Genomic DNA, 17,493 nt, shown 5'->3' on the forward strand with positions numbered 1-17,493 from the left:
AGTCGCTGGTGTGCGTCCGCACCCAGGTCGCGACGTTCCGCCTTCAGACCTTGCGGCGATACCTTTACGTCGAGCCTCCTCCTAGGTGGTGCGCCCTGGCGACGTATATTTTCCACCAGGTGCGTAACCTCAACTACGACACGCAGCTCCTGTTCGTCGACCGTGACGGTTTGGAGGTCGCCCTCAAGACGCTGCCTGTCTTTTACCAGGACCTGATCACTGTCTGGAATATGGTCGAATCGCGTCGCGCCTACCCTCCGGCTGGAGTAGCGGCTGTCGTCAGGGAGCCGTTGCTCAGGAATCCGCATCTCCGTACTCGCGGGTTCGAGTGGCTGTCGGAGGGGAGGGCCGCGGCGGCGAGGGTGACCAGGGTCGGGGACGTGCTGGGTGCCGGGGGCCTGGGCTGGACGCTGCCGCAGGACATAGCAGGCAGGGCGGCGGTAGACGTCCAGTACGTGGCCACCGCCATCCGACGCCTCAAAACGGCGGTGCTCGGACCCGACGTAGTACACCAGTTGGAGGACGCTCAGGTGTGCGGTGGGATCCCGTCCGCGCTCACCCCAGCCCGGCCGGAATTTCACATTGGCCCCAAGATCCCGTACTTCCCGCGGGAGCCTGTGCCCCACAACCTGAGCCGCCTCCGAAATTTTAATTTTGTCTCCTTCAAAGATGTAAAAAGGAAGGCCCTGTATAGACTGCTGCTGCACACCGTCCACCTCTTCTCCCTCATCCACCGTCCGGACACACCTTGGCGTGCCCATTTGCCACCGGGCGGTGGGGATCCCCAGTGGAGGGCTCTCTACGCGGGAGTCCTCCCCCTTTCTCTCGGGGATCTGGGGTGGAGGGTGCTGCACGCAGCAGTCCCCTGCAACCGCAGATTGCGGTGGTTCACGGACTCCCAGCCCAACTGCTTGTTCTGTGGCGCTGTGGAGTCCGTGGACCACGTATATATTGGGTGTGGGCGTTTGCACTCCCTTTTTGATTTCCTTAAAAACCTTCTCCTCTGTTTTTGGTTGCACTTCAGTCCCACGCTCCTGATCTTTGGGCACCCGGTACGGAGGAGGGAGGGCAGGTCTGAAGACCTCCTCGTGGGTCTGCTCCTGGGCCTGGCCAAACTGGCCATCAACAGGTCCAGGCAGCGGGCCATGGAGGGGGTCGTTAGGGCCGACTGCCTGCCCCTCTTCCGTGGTTACGTTAGGGCCCGGGTGTCCTTGGAGAAGGAGCACGCGGTGTCGACCAACACCCTGGAGTTGTTCAGGGAGAGGTGGGTGCCGCAGGGAGTGGAGTGCATCATTTCTCCCTCCAACTCTATTTTGATTTAGTCCCTACCCTCCCCTTCACTGTTTTGATCACACAGCACTGCCCTTTGATGTGAAGGGCAGTGTTTGTCACTGGCCACCCGGGTGTTTTCCTATCTTCCTGGTGGTGGAAATTGAATAAAGATTTGTGCACTTTGTGTCTTCCACTGTGTCTCAAATAAATAAATAAATAAATAAAAGGGTTCAGTGAAGAATTTAGGTCCTTTCCTGAATAGTCCCTGTTTTTCCTTTACTTACCGTGCTGCCTTTTCTTGATTTAAGGTTTTGTCCTCTGATAACCCTAAGCACGCTTCTGCATAACTCATGAAATACTTTATCTATGGAATGTCGTTAAATCAGCAGGGGAGGGGTTACAAAGTAACTTCAAAGTATTGACACAAACCTAAAACAATAGACCTTTTAATATACATTTTTGGCAAGACTTCCACTCTGTCCAATGCAGGTGCAAGCAGGCCATCTCGTACTCGTCCAATTAAAGTAAATTATCAGCTGAAATCCTGTAAACAGAGGTTAAAAATCACACAACACCAGGTTATAGTCCAATAGGTTTAATTGGAAGCACTAGCTTTCGGAGTGACGCTCCTTCATCAGGTGGTTGTGGAGGACACAATTCTAAGGCACAGAATTTATAGCAAAATTTTACAGTGTGATGTAACTGAAATTATACATTGAGAATTACCTTCCTGTATACAGAGGAACCTTGTATTTTCCGAACGAGATGGGCGGGCACTATTCTGTTCGGATAATTGATTTTATCTTAAACAAAGGAAGCAATACTGATCTAACGCTGTGCTCTACCGGAGAATCTGTTCAAATCTCGAATATTAATGAATCTAGGTACACCCGAACAGGTCCTGGGGATTTATCCACTTTCATGTGTTTCAAGACATCCAGCACTTCCTCCTCTGTAATATGGACATTTTTCAAGATGTCACCATCTATTTCCCTACATTCTATATCTTCTATATCCTTTTTCACAGTAAATACTGATGCCAAATATTCGTTTAGTATCTCCCCCATCTCCTGCGCCTCCACACAAAGGCCGCCTTGCTGATCTTTGAGGGGAGGGTCTAGATTAGAGTGGTCCTGGAAAAGCACAGCAGTCCAGGCAGCATCCGAGGAGCAGGAAAATCGACGTTTCGGGCAAAAGCCCTTCATCAGGAGGGGCCCTATTCTCTCCCTGGTCTACCTTTTGTCCTTAATGTATTTGTAAAAACTCTTTGGATTCTCCTTAACTCTATTTGCCAAAGCTATCTCATTTTGCCCTCCTGATTTCCCTCTTAGGTATATTTCTACTTCCTTTATACTCTTCTAAGGATTCACTCGATCTATCCTGTCTGTACCTGACATATGCTTCCTTCTTTTTCTTAACCAAACCCTCAATTTCTTTAGTCATCCAGCATTCCCTACACCTACCAGCCTTCCCTGACAGGAATATACTTTCTCTGGATTCTCGCTATCTCATTTCTGAAGGCTTCCCATTTTCCAGCCGTCCCTTTACCAATCAGCTTTTGAAAGTTCTTGCCTAACACTGTCAACATTAGCCATTCTCCAATTTAGAACTTCAACTTTTACATCTGGTCTATCCTTTTCCATCACTATTTTAAAACGAATAGAATTCTATCGCGACATTGAGTTCCCGGAAACTGTACATCTCTATGACTCTAGGACTCCAAAGACAGAAGCACTGCCTCATGCATGCGTTTACTTTGTCGGCCATTTTGTTCATGAACAGCTCAGTAAAGTGATGGGAATACCCTGTAAAACACTTCAGGGCTGTGAAATTAACCCTTACCGAAAAAATATCCAGTCGCTTGAGCTGCTTGTGTTTCTTTGTTCTTGCCAGCATTTTCACATGTTCTTCAGTACAGGTAAATCAAATACATGTATCTCAAGCTGGACCTTGAGATCTTCTTCGGATACTCCGAAATTCAGACAATTGAGGCTCCTCTAAACCTCAAGCTGAATTGTAATTTCGAAGCAGTTTTACTGGCTGTTTCCCGTGATAAGTAGTGAAATAACGTTGGCCAATACTGAAGGTCTCTTTCTGAAATTTTCTACAGCACTGGCCAATCCCCTGTCTCTGTCCACACCAGCCCAAAGGGTCAACATGGCTGATGGAGTGAGACCACCCCAAAGATCCAATCAGATCTTTCCATTTCATTTACTGGAGCTGTAATTAGCACTAGTCTATTTGAACTCAGATTTCTCCAGTTTCCTCATTTCCCCTCTCCCCACCTTGTCTCAGTCAAATCCCTCGAACTCAGCACCGCCTTCCTAACCTGCAATCTTCTTCCTGACCTCTCCGCCCCCACCCCACCCCACTCCGGCCTATCACCCTCACCTTGACCTCCCTCCACCTGTCGTAATTCCAACGACCCCTCCCCCAAGTCCCTCCTCCCTACCTTTTATCTCAGCCTGCTGGACACACTTTCCTCATTCCTGAAGAAGGGCTTATGCCCGAAACGTCGATTCTCCTGTTCCCTTGGATGCTGCCTGACCTGCTGCGCTTTTCCAGCAACACATTTTCAGCTCTGATCTCCAGCATCTGCAGCCCTCACTTTCTCCTGTAATTAGCACTGTCAAGTTGCAGGTTGCTCAAGATTTCATTCACAGTCTTAGTTCCCTGACCTATACAGAGGGTACAGAATGGGTGTTCCATACGTGGTTACAGCCTATTTACACTAGCACTGACAAGGATGGGTGTCCCCACATCTCGTTCAATACCCGAATGTCGTTCAATGTCACCGCCACATCTTCATCAGTTTTATTTTACAGATTTTAGAACACTTGACCAAAACCTAGTTCAGTAAAAACAATGACTGCAGATGCTGGAAACCGGATTCTGGATTAGTGGTGCTGGAAGAGCACAGCAGTTCAGGCAGCATCCGAGGAGCAGTAAAATCAACGTTTTGGGCCTTTATTCCTGATGAAGGGCTTTTGCCCGAAACGTCGATCTTACTGCTCCTCGGATGCTGCTTGAACTGCTGTGCTCTTCCAGCACCACTAATCCAAAATCTAGTTCAAACAAGTTTGCATTTCCAAAATGCCAATTTTCGCAAAGTACAAGAAAATTGTGTCAGCTGGAATTAAAGAGTATATTTGACTAAAACAGTATTTGACAGTTCACTCTGGCCAGAAAATAAAATTCCAAGCATGATAAATTCCAATTCTGAGAGATAAATTTCACTAATCTTTCAGACCAAATTTTTAAAAATCAACATTTCCTGGCAGGTTTTGATTTACACCAGTACTGAGAGGTCAGGCAGTTTCTGAGGAGCAGGAGATCGATGTTTCGGATGTAAGCCCTTCATCAGGACCTGAATCCCTACAGTGTGGAAACAGGCCCTTCAGCCCAACAAGTCCACACTAACCCTCTGAAGAGTAACCCACGCAGACCCATTTCCCTACCCTATATTTACACCTGACTAATGCACCTACCCTTCACATCCCTGAACACCAGGGGATAATTAGCATGGCCAATCCACCCTAACCTGCACATCTCTGGGCACTATGGGTAATTTAGTATGGCCAATACACCCTGACCAGACAGCTTTGGACCGTGGAAGGAAACCCACACAGACATAGAGTCATAGAATGGAAACAGACCCTTTGGTCCAACCCGTCCATGCTGACCAGATATCCCAACCCAATCTAGTCCCACCTGCCAGCACCCAGCCCGTATCGGGTGAGAATGTGCAAACTCCACACAGACAATTGCCCGAGGCTGGAATCGAACCCGGGTCCCTGGTGCTGTGAGGCAGCAGTGCTAACCACTGAGCCGCCACGCCACCCAGATTGCAACAAGCAGGGCACCACCCTGCAACAACAGACACAGCCATGGCTGCAGCACTGACCTCTGTAGAGTCCCTGCTAGCCTGACCTGTAAAGTAGAGCCTGGCATTGGAGCTTGTTAAACTCTGAGACAAGATCGAGTCAGCGACGGAGGAGACCCGTGCCGGGCTAGAACCGATCTCGGCCACACTGCAGAAGCAAGAGCAGGAGATGCAGAATGTCGGGCAGCGCGTGGATGAGGTCGAGTGGGCATACCGTGGCTGGGTCGGACCTGCGCCCCCGCCCAGTCTGAGTGCGATTCCAATCACACAGAGACAAGCAGGAGATATTGGAAGCTTCCAGAATGCTTGGGGAGGGTCCACAGGCCCTGATTTACAAGGGGTCAAAAATCATGTTCTTCATGCGGCCGTGATCCATGAGAGGAAATCTTTTGATGAAATAAAGAGGAGGCTGAGGGACCTGGATATTTTAGGGTACCCGGCAGTGTTACGCCTCATCTTCAGCCAGAGAGTGGTGGGCCTGTGGAATGCATTGCCATGGAGCGCAGTGGAGGCCGGGACGTTGGGTGTCTTCAAGGCAGAGATTGATAAATTCTTGATCTCGCAAGGAATTAAGGGAGGGTCACTCATATCCTTGATTCATCAGAAAAGGCAAAGGACTTTTTTAAAATAGACTGGCTAGATGAAGCAAAGTGGACAATAATTTTTTTTTTTCCTTTTCTTTTCCTGTTTTTGCTTCGTTCATTGGGTTTCTTCCCTCCAATATTTTACTCATTCTCTTCCCTTTTCACTTTCCTGGGGTTTGGGAAACATTGCCGGAACTCCTCTTTTGTTGATTTTTACCATCAATGACAGGGGTCGATCTATGGGCGGGGCTGGGCGAAATGCTCACGTCTAACCTCTTTGTTTGAAAGAACGGTGATGGTGGTATAGTGGTGAGCATAGCTGCCTGGGTTCGATTCCCAACCGTCGCGGTGCTGTAATGGGCGTCACAGTGGTCAGCACTGCTGCCTCACAGCAGCAGGGTCCCAGGTTTGACTCCAGCCTCGGGCAACTGTCTGTGTGGAGTTCGCACCGTGTTTTTCCTCCGGGTGCTCCGGCTCCCTCCCACAATCCAAAGACATGCAGGCTAGGTGAATTGGCTATGCTAAATTGTCCATAATGCATTAGGTGCATTAGTCAGAGGGGGAGGGTGGGTTGCTCTTTGGAGGGTGGATGTGGACTTGTTGGGCCAAGGGGCCTGTACCCACACTGTGGGGAATCTAGTCTAAATTCACATACTCTCTACTTCTTGTTTGCCTGGGTTTGGGGCACGGCTTCAACTGGTAGGAGCCATGGAGGTGCTTAAGGGTAGTGCCCCCTATGGGCAAGGGGGTAAAGGTCTCCTTTTATCTGATTTTTTATATTGGTTGATTGTAGGTGCAGTTTTTAGACGTATAGTTTTGGTAGTTTTTGTAGCATGGTGAATAGTGTTCTTCCTCTTGGGGGGGGGGGGGGGGGGGGGCGGGTTTGCATGTTGTCTCAGACGATTATGGCTCATCATGCCTTTAAATGGTGCACTTGGAACATTAAAGGAAGTCACTCACTGATTGAGAGAAAATAAGTACTTTTGAGCCTTAGAAAGGAGAGGGTTGACATCGCTCTCTTGCAAGATATCCATCCCGCTGATGTTATGACATGGGGTAAACCCCTCTGCTAATTTAAACCAGCAACACAGAAAAGATTCACCCTGTGCTGTAATCTGTTAAAATTCAAGAGACGACCAACTATCCCCAAAGTCACTAAAGTAAAAATTAATAACTTTATTCTTTAAGTCTAACAGAGGATAACGACTAACAATTATTTACAATTGGTTTCTGTTAAACCTATATTTTACCTCCCCCTCTTCAATACTATTCTGATTTTAAAAATCCAGATTCTGATTTACAAATAAATTAACTATATTTCAAAACCAGTCAGCTTTGCTGAATTTCCTCCATAGATTCTCTTTCCAGGTCGGTTTCTATGTCCTGCTGTACAAGCTTCTTCCACAGACAGTACCTTTATGAGAGCTCTTAAACTAGCAGCCTATTGGTCTTTGGCAGTTCTCCCTCAACTGTTCAAAAAACATTTGGTTTTATACCCCAAAACATTGGATCGTTTCATTAGTATTTTGATAATGTTAAAACCAAATTCAAACTTGATTGGAGTTTGGTATCTTGGAGCATAATTTAAACTGTTTGGCCAAATTTGAATTTGTTTGTGTCTCATGGCAACCCATCTACTCTAGCTGTTTCAACCAAATGATTTGGACACAACCACCTGATGAAGGAGCAGCGCTCCGAAAGCTAGTGCTTCCAATTAAACCTGTTGGACTATAACTTGGTGTTGTGTGATTTTTAACTTCGACCAAATGTTACATTGTTGCCTTGTTCCAGACTCTCTGTGCTTCTCCAAGTCCTTGCTAGCTTTTTAACTCTCTTAAAGGTACAGTACCTCTACACCCATCATAACAATGACAAGGAGCATTTAAAGTTGCAGCAGGGAGGGTACGGCCAGGTGTTTCTTTTGTCTTTTAACTCAAAAATCAGGGGAGTGGCCATTCTTGTCCAGAAGAATGTCCCATTTCAGTTATTAGACCAAATTAAGGATGAATACTGATGGTTTGTGATCTTTAAAGCTCGAATACGTGGCGAGGAATACAATATCCAGAATGTTGACTACCCCCTTAAATTTTTAACGGATGGACTTTCCAGGTCAGTGGCCCTTGGAGTGCGCCATATGATCATAGGGGGAGACTCATTGTCTCATGGATCCCACAGTGGATAGGATGTCTAGGAGTCCCCCGCGTACTTCCCCACAATCTAAACAACTAGCAATTTTTTGAGAAGATTTATAGCTCAGGTTGATGATAAGTATGTAAGTTAGCTCAGTGAGTGGGAAGGTTTGTTTTCAGACATTTCATCATCATGACTAGGTAATATAATCAGCGAGAATCTCCAGTGAAGTGCTGGTGGTAGGTCCTGCCTCTCTATTTCTAGATCTTGGTCTCTTAAGGTGGGTGATGTCATTTCTGTTTTTTTTAAGGGAAGGTAGACAGGGAAAAAAAAAAATCGATGTGTTTATTGATGGAGTTCTGGTTAGAGTGCCATGCCTCTAAGAATCCTCGTGCACGTCTTTGTTTCGCCTGTCCTAGGATGTGTGTGTTATCCCAGTCAAAGTGCTGTCCATCTTTGTATGTATGGAAGGCAAAACAAAGAAACTCGCAAGAATTCTTAGAGGCATGGCGTCGTCTTTGAGAGGAGCTGATACCCCTCATTCTCAAGAGAGAGAAAGCCCCAGAGGACTGCGCTTCGTGCAGACCCATCTCGCCGCTAAACTCAGATTTTAAAACTCTGTCTAAGGCAGAAGTGGAGAAGGTGTTGCCCTCGATTGTAAAGTAGGATCAGACAGGTTTTGTTAAAGGCCCGTAGGTCCTCTAGTAATATCAAAAGTGTGCCGAACGTGGTCTGGTGTGCCAGCAGAGATCGATGCTGGGCTTGGTGGTCTCCCGAGATGCTGAGAAGGCGTTTGACCGGATAGAATGGCCATAGCTTTTTATGTTCTGGAGCACTTTGGTCTTGGTGGGGTTTTCACCAAATGGGTGGAAGTGCTATATAGCGGGCCCTATGGCAGCGGTCCTTCCTAGCGGCACGAGGTCTGATCATTTCAGTATTGGTAGAGGCAGCCAGCAAGGTTGTTCCCTCTCACGATGGCTGTTCACGCTGGTGATTGAGCCGCTGGCGGAGGCTATCCAGGGGGAACCCAATGTTGTCACCCCGCAGGTGAGGTCAGGGGTCAGAAGATCACTCTTTACCCAGATGACGCTGTCCTTTTCCTGTCAAACCCGACAGCGTCTGTACCTCGCCCGACACAACACATCACCTTACTTGGCTCTTTCTCAGGGTATAAGATTAATTTTATGAAGGGGGCCTTAGTGGATCTCCAAGGTGAGGCCTAGTTCCCTTGCAGGTGATCACTGGGAGGTTTTCCGTAACTAGGTATCTTCGTTACCCCCTGCTTTTGCCTTGTCTTCTCAAAGAAGGCTACTTTGGTGCACTTGTTTGAGAAGACAAGGCAAGAGCTTCAGCACCAGGAGGCTTTTCCAATATCTAGGTTGGGTTGAATAGCCCGGAATAAAATGAATGTTCTTCCTCGCTTTTTATGTCCCTTGCGCATGCTCTCCCTGTGACAGTGCGGAGGCAAACGTCGCGAAGACTTAACAATTGCTCAGTTCTTTTCTTTGGCGTTGCACACGGCCTCTCATTAAGCTTGGCAAGTTGCGGTTTCCCCAGGAAATTCGGTGGAGTTGCGGGGGTGGGGGGGAAAAGGAGGGAGACTTTCCAGATCTCAAAAGCGCTCTCTCAGTCTCTGTGAATGATTGGGCTTGTCAGGATCAGAGGTGGATATTGTGGCCTCCCAGGCAAAGTGACCCCTTATCAAATTGATGGATAAGATGAGGGCAGTGGCGGGTTATTGCCAGAACCCAATTATCATCAATATCATAGAACATAGAAAAGTACAGCAGAGAACAGGCCCTTTGGCCCACGATGTTGTGCCGTGGTTTAATCCTAATGTAAAATATAGTAACCTAACCTACGCACCCCTCAATTCACCGCTATCCGTGTGCATGTCCAGCAGTCGCTTAAATGTCCCCAATGACCCTGCTTCCACCACCACAGCTGGCAACGCATTCCACGCATTCACAACTCTCTGCGCAAAGAACCTACCTCTGACGGGTCCTTTATACCTTCCTCCCAATATCTTCAAACTATAACCCCTCGTACCAGTCAATCCTGCCCTGGGGAAAAGTCTCTGGCTATTGACTCTATCTATTCCACTCATTACCCTGTATACCTCAATCAGGTCACCTCTCTTCCTCCTTCTCTCCAGAGAGAAAAGTCTGAGCTTATTCAACCTTTCTTCATAAGGCAATTATCCGAGTGTGGGGAATGATGCGAGAAAGCGAGGACAGCTTACTAAAACTTCCTTTCTCACCCCCATAGTAGGAATGCCAGGATTTTGGCCAGGGTGAATGGATTCTGGTTTATGTCATGGGTGAGCAGGGGTTGGGTCGCTCATCTAGGAGACTGATTTGAAGGGAAAGTCATGATTAGATTAGATTAGCTACAGTGTGGAAACAGGCCCTTCGGCCCAACAAGTCCACACTGACCCTCTGAAGAGCAACCCCACCAGACCCATTCCTCTGACTAATCCACCTAAAACTATGGGCAATTTCACATGGCCCATTCACTTAACCTGCACATCTTTGGACTGTGGGAGGAAACCAGAGCGCCCGGAGAAAACCCACGCAGACACGGAGAGAACGTGCAAACTCCACACAGTCAGTTGCCCGAGACTGGATTGAACCCGGGTCCCTAGTGCTGTGAGGCAGCAGTGCTAACCACTGAGCCACCGTGCCACACCACGATGCCCTTTGATCAGTTGAGCTGTAAATATGAATTGCCCACCAGGGAGCTCTTTTGTTATTTTCAGATTGGGGACTTTATTCGGAAAAAGACCGCACTGTGGGTTGACTGACAAGGGCCTGATGCAGAAAGGAGAGTGCTTCAGACCAGAGGTACCCTCTCCCTGAGTACCTGCTACCATCTACTGGGAGGTGGGACCTCGAAAGTTATTGAACAGCTGCATGGGGGTCTGGGCGCACGAACTGGGAGTGGAGCTCTCTTCAGAGGTACGGGAAGACATTTGGGAGAAAGTGACAGAACACAAGCTGAAAGTCCTTCACTTTGGCCCCAGAACAGCTCGCGAAATTTAAAAAAGGAGCACCTCCAATGTGTCCCAAGTGCAAAATAGATATTGGCGCACGCACCCCACTGTTTGGTGGTCACACGGTACGCTTTGCAAATACTGGGGCGCTATAGCAAGTGTCTCGATGGGGGTTCTGGGGCTCTCTTCTTTTGTGCTTACGGAGTCCGCCTATCGCGATCGGCCCGGGAAGAAGCGGTTTAATATTCTTATGTATTGCACGGGGAAGAACAGGCTGACGAGCTGGATCTCAGAAAGTCCTCCGTCTCTCTCAGGGTGGCGCTGACTGGTTACGGGACACGTGCCCCTCGACTTCCTTACAAGTATGATGCAGTAGAAAGCAGAACCTTTTTTTAAAATAAGACATGGTGGCCTTTTTTTTTGAACTATATAGAAGCAGACTTGTTGGCTATATTAACTCAAGTTTTTGTTTAGCCACGAGACTTGGGCCTGCTGGGCTGGGTACCCTGAGAGGAAGAATCCCAAATAAATGTGGGCATGCTAACTGATGCTCCTGAGGATGTGGAGCTTTGGTGGGGCTGCACTGGATAGTGTAATATAATTTAACTCTGTTCAATTATTTATTAAACTGCAGTTTGGGTGGTTTTTCTTTTCTATTATGGGTGGTAGATTAATAGTTAGTATAGCAACGTTAGTTTATGGCTATCAGATTGTTCTATTTTTGAAGTTTTATAATTTTGTGAAGAATAAAAAATCTTTCTTAATTAAAAAAAAGGGACATTGCATTAACCATGCATGATCCACACTGATACAGACAACACTTTAAAATCACCATGGATTTCCAAAATGTATACTTAATTCAAAACATTTCCCAGATCCCGAGCTCCAGGGAGCAAAAATACAACAAATATTTACACGAGACCACATGTAACCACCAACGAACTAAGTTACATTCAAAACAGACCACGAGTTAACAGTGAGTTCAATCAACGCAATACTAAATGCTGGTGTCTTACTCTGTCTCCTTTTTGATTTTCTCAAAATATCTGCCAACTGTGTTCTGTAATCGCAATTAAATGTGCCATCAGGCGGAAATGGCTTCTCAGTTCTTTGCGTCCATTTCACCCATTGGTTGACAAAGTTTTTGTTTTGGAACCAGACCCATAATGGACTGTCAAGTGCAGTCAACGTGTTCCCTGCTGAGGGTGCGCCTCATGACAGACATCGTTGCCCATTCTTTTGGGAGCTGTCACACACTCACCCACCGAACCGCACACCCACCCAACTGCACTCAAACACACCCAACCACACAATCGTGCAATCATTCAAACTGAATGTCCTTCAAATTTGTATGATTTATCAAGTTGCCCAGTTCACCAAGGATTTACCAAAATGTCCTATTTCCCTGAAGGGCCTTGAACCTCTATTTCAGAGGAGCTTCAATCCCCTATTTTTTTTGCATCGAACGTGTTTACTGTGGCGTTCCTGCGCGCTTGTGTTTTCTCCAAGAGGAGAAATGGACGGGGGCCGTCCTTCTCAGCGGGATAAGTTTTCAGTGTCTCCGGGTACGGCCTGTTTTAGAAGTCACAGACCACATAGTGTTTTTCTTTCGTTCTAAAATGCGGATTTATAATCGGTGGAGAAACAGTCCTCCCTCTTGTCTCAGCATCTTTCCCCACCTTGGGATCAGCCTGTTGACTCAGGACAGGATCTTTTATAATTTTAGGTTTGTTGAGGACCCTGTAAAGAAGGGATCCTGCCGACTACAAATTGTTGAAGAAATTCCCCGGAATCAGACCTTGAGCGCTGACAAATTTTATTTGTCGGGGGGGGGGGGGGGGGGGGGGGGGTGGAGACAGAGACAGACACAGAGACAGAGACAGACACAGAGACAGAGACCTCCTCAAGAATGATCCAGTGCTTTCTCCAAAGCAGTACAGGTCACTACGGACTTACATTGTACACATTGAGAGTTACTTACAAACCACAGGATAACCATATGACACAGCCTACATCACACAGACTATGCACAGTTTGAGCTCAGGAGGCCTTATGGTTTTGATGTGCAGAAAAACAGCAAGTTAGCTGGACCTATATTCTGCTTCCTGCCTGAGACCCTGCAGTTTCAGTTAAGAGCTACGTTTGCAAAAACCGTCAGCTTACGAAGAACAGCTTCCACACACCGTGTCGTTCCTGAGCTGCCGTGGGGGATGGAGACAGACCAGCAGAAAGCAAAAATAAAAGCCCACTGACTCTCCCACCACACCCACTGCCAGAACGGGCAGGAGGTTCAGTCCTGGGGGTGACCCACAGCAGCGTCAGAACCCGATTGTTGGAAGCGCTGGTGCCCCCGCTGGTGCCTCCGCAAATTGCAGGACAACATGAACCTCCGCCCGCACTCGGGGCAGGCGAACGGCCTCTCCCCGGTGTGGACCAGCTGGTGGGTCATCAGGGTGGAGGAATGGCTGAAGGACTTGCCGCACTCGGGACAAATGAAGGGTCTCTCTCCGGTGTGGACCCGCCGGTGGGTCTGGAGGTGGGAGAAGCGGTTGAAGCCCTTCCCGCACTCGGGGCAGCTGAAAGGGCTCTCCCCCGTGTGGACCCGCCGGTGGGCCAGCAGGGTGGAGGAACAGGTAAAGCCCTTCCCGCACTCAGAGCAGATGAAGTGCCCCTCGCCAGCGTGGACCTGCTGGTGGGCCAGCAGGGTGGAGGAGCGGGTAAAGCCCTTCCCGCACTCAGGGCAGCTGAAGGGCCTCTCCCCGGTGTGGACCGGCCGGTGTCTCAGCAGGTGGAAGGAGCGGGTAAAGCCCTTCCCGCACTCGGGGCAGGAGAACGGCCTCTCCCCGGTGTGACTGCGCCGATGAGTCTCCAGGAGAGATGGGAAAGAGAAGCCTTTCCCGCAATCACCGCACTTCCACGGTTTCTCCACGGGGTGGGATTCCTCGGGTTTCTCCATGGCTGAAGCTTCAGCCGCACACAAACGTGTGTGCAGCCCCTCCTCGTTCTTCCCAGGCCGTATAACTGTTTCAGGCTCCACACTCAGTGCGCTCTAACAGTACGGCGTCTCATCCAGTCTCACTGATGCTGAAAATTGACCGAAACAGGAACCAAAGAGCTTTGCTCCTTCTCACAGACTCATAGCTGAAAATTGTTGCGGTCCCAATGGATCGAGTGACTATCATTGACGTGAAAGCGAGGACTGCAGATGGAGCATCCGGCACTGGAAAAGCACAGTGGCTCAGACAGCATCTGAGGAGCAGGAGAGTCGATGTTTCGAGCCTAAGCCCTTCATTCATCTGTTTATTTTGGAACTTCCGTCTTCAGATCTTCAAATACTCTGTAAAAAGAGATTACAAAAGTCATCTCTGTCAGTCCAGGGTAGAAATTCAGAACAATTCTATTTTCTGCAGAACATTCTTTTCCTTTGTTATTTCAGAAAATTTGAAATCACCACACACGCGCACACACACACCTCTAACTCATTCTCCTGCAGGTGCTGATTCAGAATCTTATAGGGGCAGAAGAGCAAAAACGTCAAGACTGACATCTCTTTGAGTTTTGGATTACTCCACCTGGAAGTTAATATCTTTCCCAACACTGGGATACTGTGGAGAGTGAGCAGGTCTGATTTTGGAAGGCAAAAACAAAGTGTAAATTCAGGGTGAACCTGCAGCCTCTTGAGAAACAACCAACCAGTCACGAAACGTTAGTGCCCCGGGGGGTGGGGGAAATGAGACATCAAGGCATTGATACCAACACCAGAGAGAAACTGAACACACAGATGTGGCAAACGTTACTGGCAAGCCACAGCCATATAGAGATGTACAGCACAGAAACAGACCCTTTGGTCCAACTCATCTGTGCCGACCAGATATCCTACCTAATCGAGTCCCGTTTGCCAGCACCAGCTGGGCGGCACAGTGGTTAGCACTGCTGCCTCGCAGCGCCAGAGACCCGGGTTCAATTCCCGCCTCAGGCGACTGACAGTGTGGAGTTTGCACGTTCTCCCAGTGTCTGCGTGGGTTTCCTCCGGGTGCTCCGGTTTCCTCCCACAGTCCAAAGATGTGCAGGGTCAGGTGAATTGGCCATGTTAAATTACCCGTAGTGTTAGGTAAGGGGTAAATGTATGGGTATGGGTGGATTGCGCTTCGGCGGGGCGGTGTGGACTTGTTGGGCCGAAGGGCCTGTTTCCACACTGTAAGTAATCTAATCTAATCTAATCTAATCAGGCCCATATCCCTCTATTCATATACCCAAACAGATGCCTTTTAAATGTCATAATTGTATCAGCCTCCACCACATCCTCTGGCAGCTCATTCCATACCTGTACCACCCTGTGTGAGAACGTTGCCCCTTAGGTCTCTTTTATATCTTTCCCCTCTCACCCTAAACCTATGCCCTCTAGTTCTGGACTCCCCCACCCCAGGGAAAAGACTTCGCCTATTTATCCTATCCATGCCGCTTATAATTTTGTAAACCTCTATATAAAGGTCACCCCTCAGCCTCCGACGCTCCAGGGAAAACAGCCCCAGCCTGTTCAGCCTCGCCCTGTGGCTCAAATCCTCCAAATCTGGCAACATCCTTGTAAATCTTTTCTGAATCCTTTCAAGTTTCGCAACATTCTTCCGATAGGAAGGAGACCAGAATTGCACGCAAGGCGAAATGTTACCTTATCCTGTACTGTTCACATTAGTCATAAGCACATAAGCAGTGCGGTTAACAATGTTCCATTATATGAAAGAAAACAGCCTGATCCAAGGATAGGAATTTGACAGGAACAGCTCCAAGGTTAGGCAAGAACACCTGCAATCTTCATCATGCATACAGTTACTGTGACCTTCAGCCTGCCACGAATACAGACACTTAATTCAAACTTTATGATAAATCATTAATAGAATAAAACTTTTAACCGTTGATTCCTCAATATTTTATCTACACTATCCATGCCATTCATGATTTTATAAATGTCGATAAAGTAATGCCAGAGCCTCCGGCATGCGAGGGAAAACAGCCCAAGACTATTCAGTTCAGACCCTCCAACCCTGGCAACATCCTTGTAAATCTTTTCTGAACCCTTTCAAATTTCACAACATCCTTCTGACAGGAAGGAGACTAGAATTGCACACAATATTCCAAAAGTGGCCTAACCAATGTCCTGTACAGCCACAACATAACCTCCCAACTATCAGAGGATTGGGAAAGTTTTCAAAACCCACGAAAGACAACCAGGAAACAATGGAGGGACAAAGTGAACTTTTGAGAGTCAGCTTGGAAGCATCAATGCCTCGGGGTTGGGGGAGTGGGGATGGGGCAAGGAAGCTGAATGTGCTGGAGCCAAGGCGGAGGAAGAATAGAGGGTGCAAAACCGTTGCAGCCGGCTTGAAGCTGCAATGAGGAATGTTGCATGTTCTGTACTTGTACCTGTTGCATTTATGGGAATAGGGTGCATTTAAAAAATAAGAACAGAAAAGACTTCTGCCCCTTTCCCCCCCCCAATCTCTATCCTTCTGTCCCTCCCTACCCGGGTAATTAAGACACATACCTGAGTTTGCAGTCTGCTCTCTCCCTGGATTCACTCCAGTTGCTACCAGTGAACAGGTTTCCCCCCTCCCCAGGATGAGGAGTTGCCCAGAGGGAGGGAGTCTCTCTCTGAAACTGACAGGGCCACTTCCGCGTTGTGACGTCACAATGGGGTGGGGGCGGGGCGAACACAGCAACCGAACCCGCAGTGCGCCTGCTCCGGACGGCCGGCTGGCCCGCACTGCGCCTGCGCGAGCCTGCAGCTGCAGGGGAGGAGGGCAGAGTTAGCAAAAATCCCTTTCCCTTCATAGAATCCCTGCAGTGCGGAAGCAGGCCACTCGGCCCAACGAATCCACACCGACCCTACAAAGGGTAACCCACCCAGACCCATTCCATTACACCTATTGCTCAACATTTACCCCTGACCAGTGTACCTACCCTGCACATCCCTGGGCACTATGGGTAATTTAGTATGGCCAATCCACCCTAACCTGCACATCCCTGGGCACTATGGGTAATTTAGTATGGCCAATAGACCCTAACCTACACATCCCTGGACACGTGGGTGCTACACGGTGGCTCAGTGGTTTGCACGACTGCCTCACAGCACCAGGATCCCAGGTTCGATTCCAGCCTTGGACAACTGTCTGTGTGGAGTTTGCACATTCTCCGCGTGTCTGTGTGGGTTTCCTCCAGGTGCTCCGGTTTCCTCCCACAGTCCAAAGATGGGCCATGCTAAATTGCCCACAGTGTTAGGCGCAATAGTTAGAGTGAAATGGGTCTGGGTGGGTTACTCTTCAGAGGGTCGGTGTGGACTTGTTGGGCTGGATGGCCTGCTTCCACACTAAGGAATCTAATCTAACCTAACCTACACATCCCTGAGCACTATGGGTAATTTAGCACAGCCAATCCCGCACATCTTTGGAAGGAAACTGGAGAACCCACGCAGATATGGGGGGGGGGGGGAAAAGAGAGACTTTGCAAACTCCACACAGACAGACAGTCACCCTGAGGCTGGAAGTGAACCTGGGTCCCTGGCGCCAAGAGGGAGCAGTCCTAGCCACTCAGCGTCTGTGCTGCCTACATGTGCTGAAAGTGGTGCAGGATGGGAA

The 17,493-nt window shown here is 48.5% G+C and overlaps 1 protein-coding gene across 7 annotated transcripts in view; it reads right to left on the reverse strand.

Annotated features, from left to right (window-relative positions):
- Positions 1-6,730: 6,730 nt before the first annotated feature.
- LOC122543543 (uncharacterized) overlaps positions 6,731-17,493 on the reverse strand; it is a 37,221-nt gene continuing 26,458 nt past the window's right edge. For 3 of the 7 annotated variants that reach the window (XM_087974932.1, XM_087974930.1, XM_087974931.1), the window contains exon 2: positions 6,731-14,198. In XM_087974932.1, coding sequence (XP_087831058.1) covers positions 13,152-13,817 — 666 coding nt within the window. In that variant the 5' untranslated portion in view covers positions 13,818-14,198 and the 3' untranslated portion in view covers positions 6,731-13,151. Of the gene's footprint in view, positions 14,199-14,333; positions 14,355-15,530; positions 15,552-16,419; positions 16,645-17,493 lie in introns of those variants that run through there. The other 4 variants (XR_015751524.1, XR_015751525.1, XM_087974934.1 and 1 more) reach the window with 3 other exon arrangements.

This window comes from Chiloscyllium plagiosum, unplaced genomic scaffold, assembly GCF_037043375.1.
Source record: "Chiloscyllium plagiosum isolate Xiang-an unplaced genomic scaffold, Cpla_swu_hap1 HiC_scaffold_27, whole genome shotgun sequence".
Lineage (NCBI taxonomy): Eukaryota > Metazoa > Chordata > Chondrichthyes > Orectolobiformes > Hemiscylliidae > Chiloscyllium > Chiloscyllium plagiosum.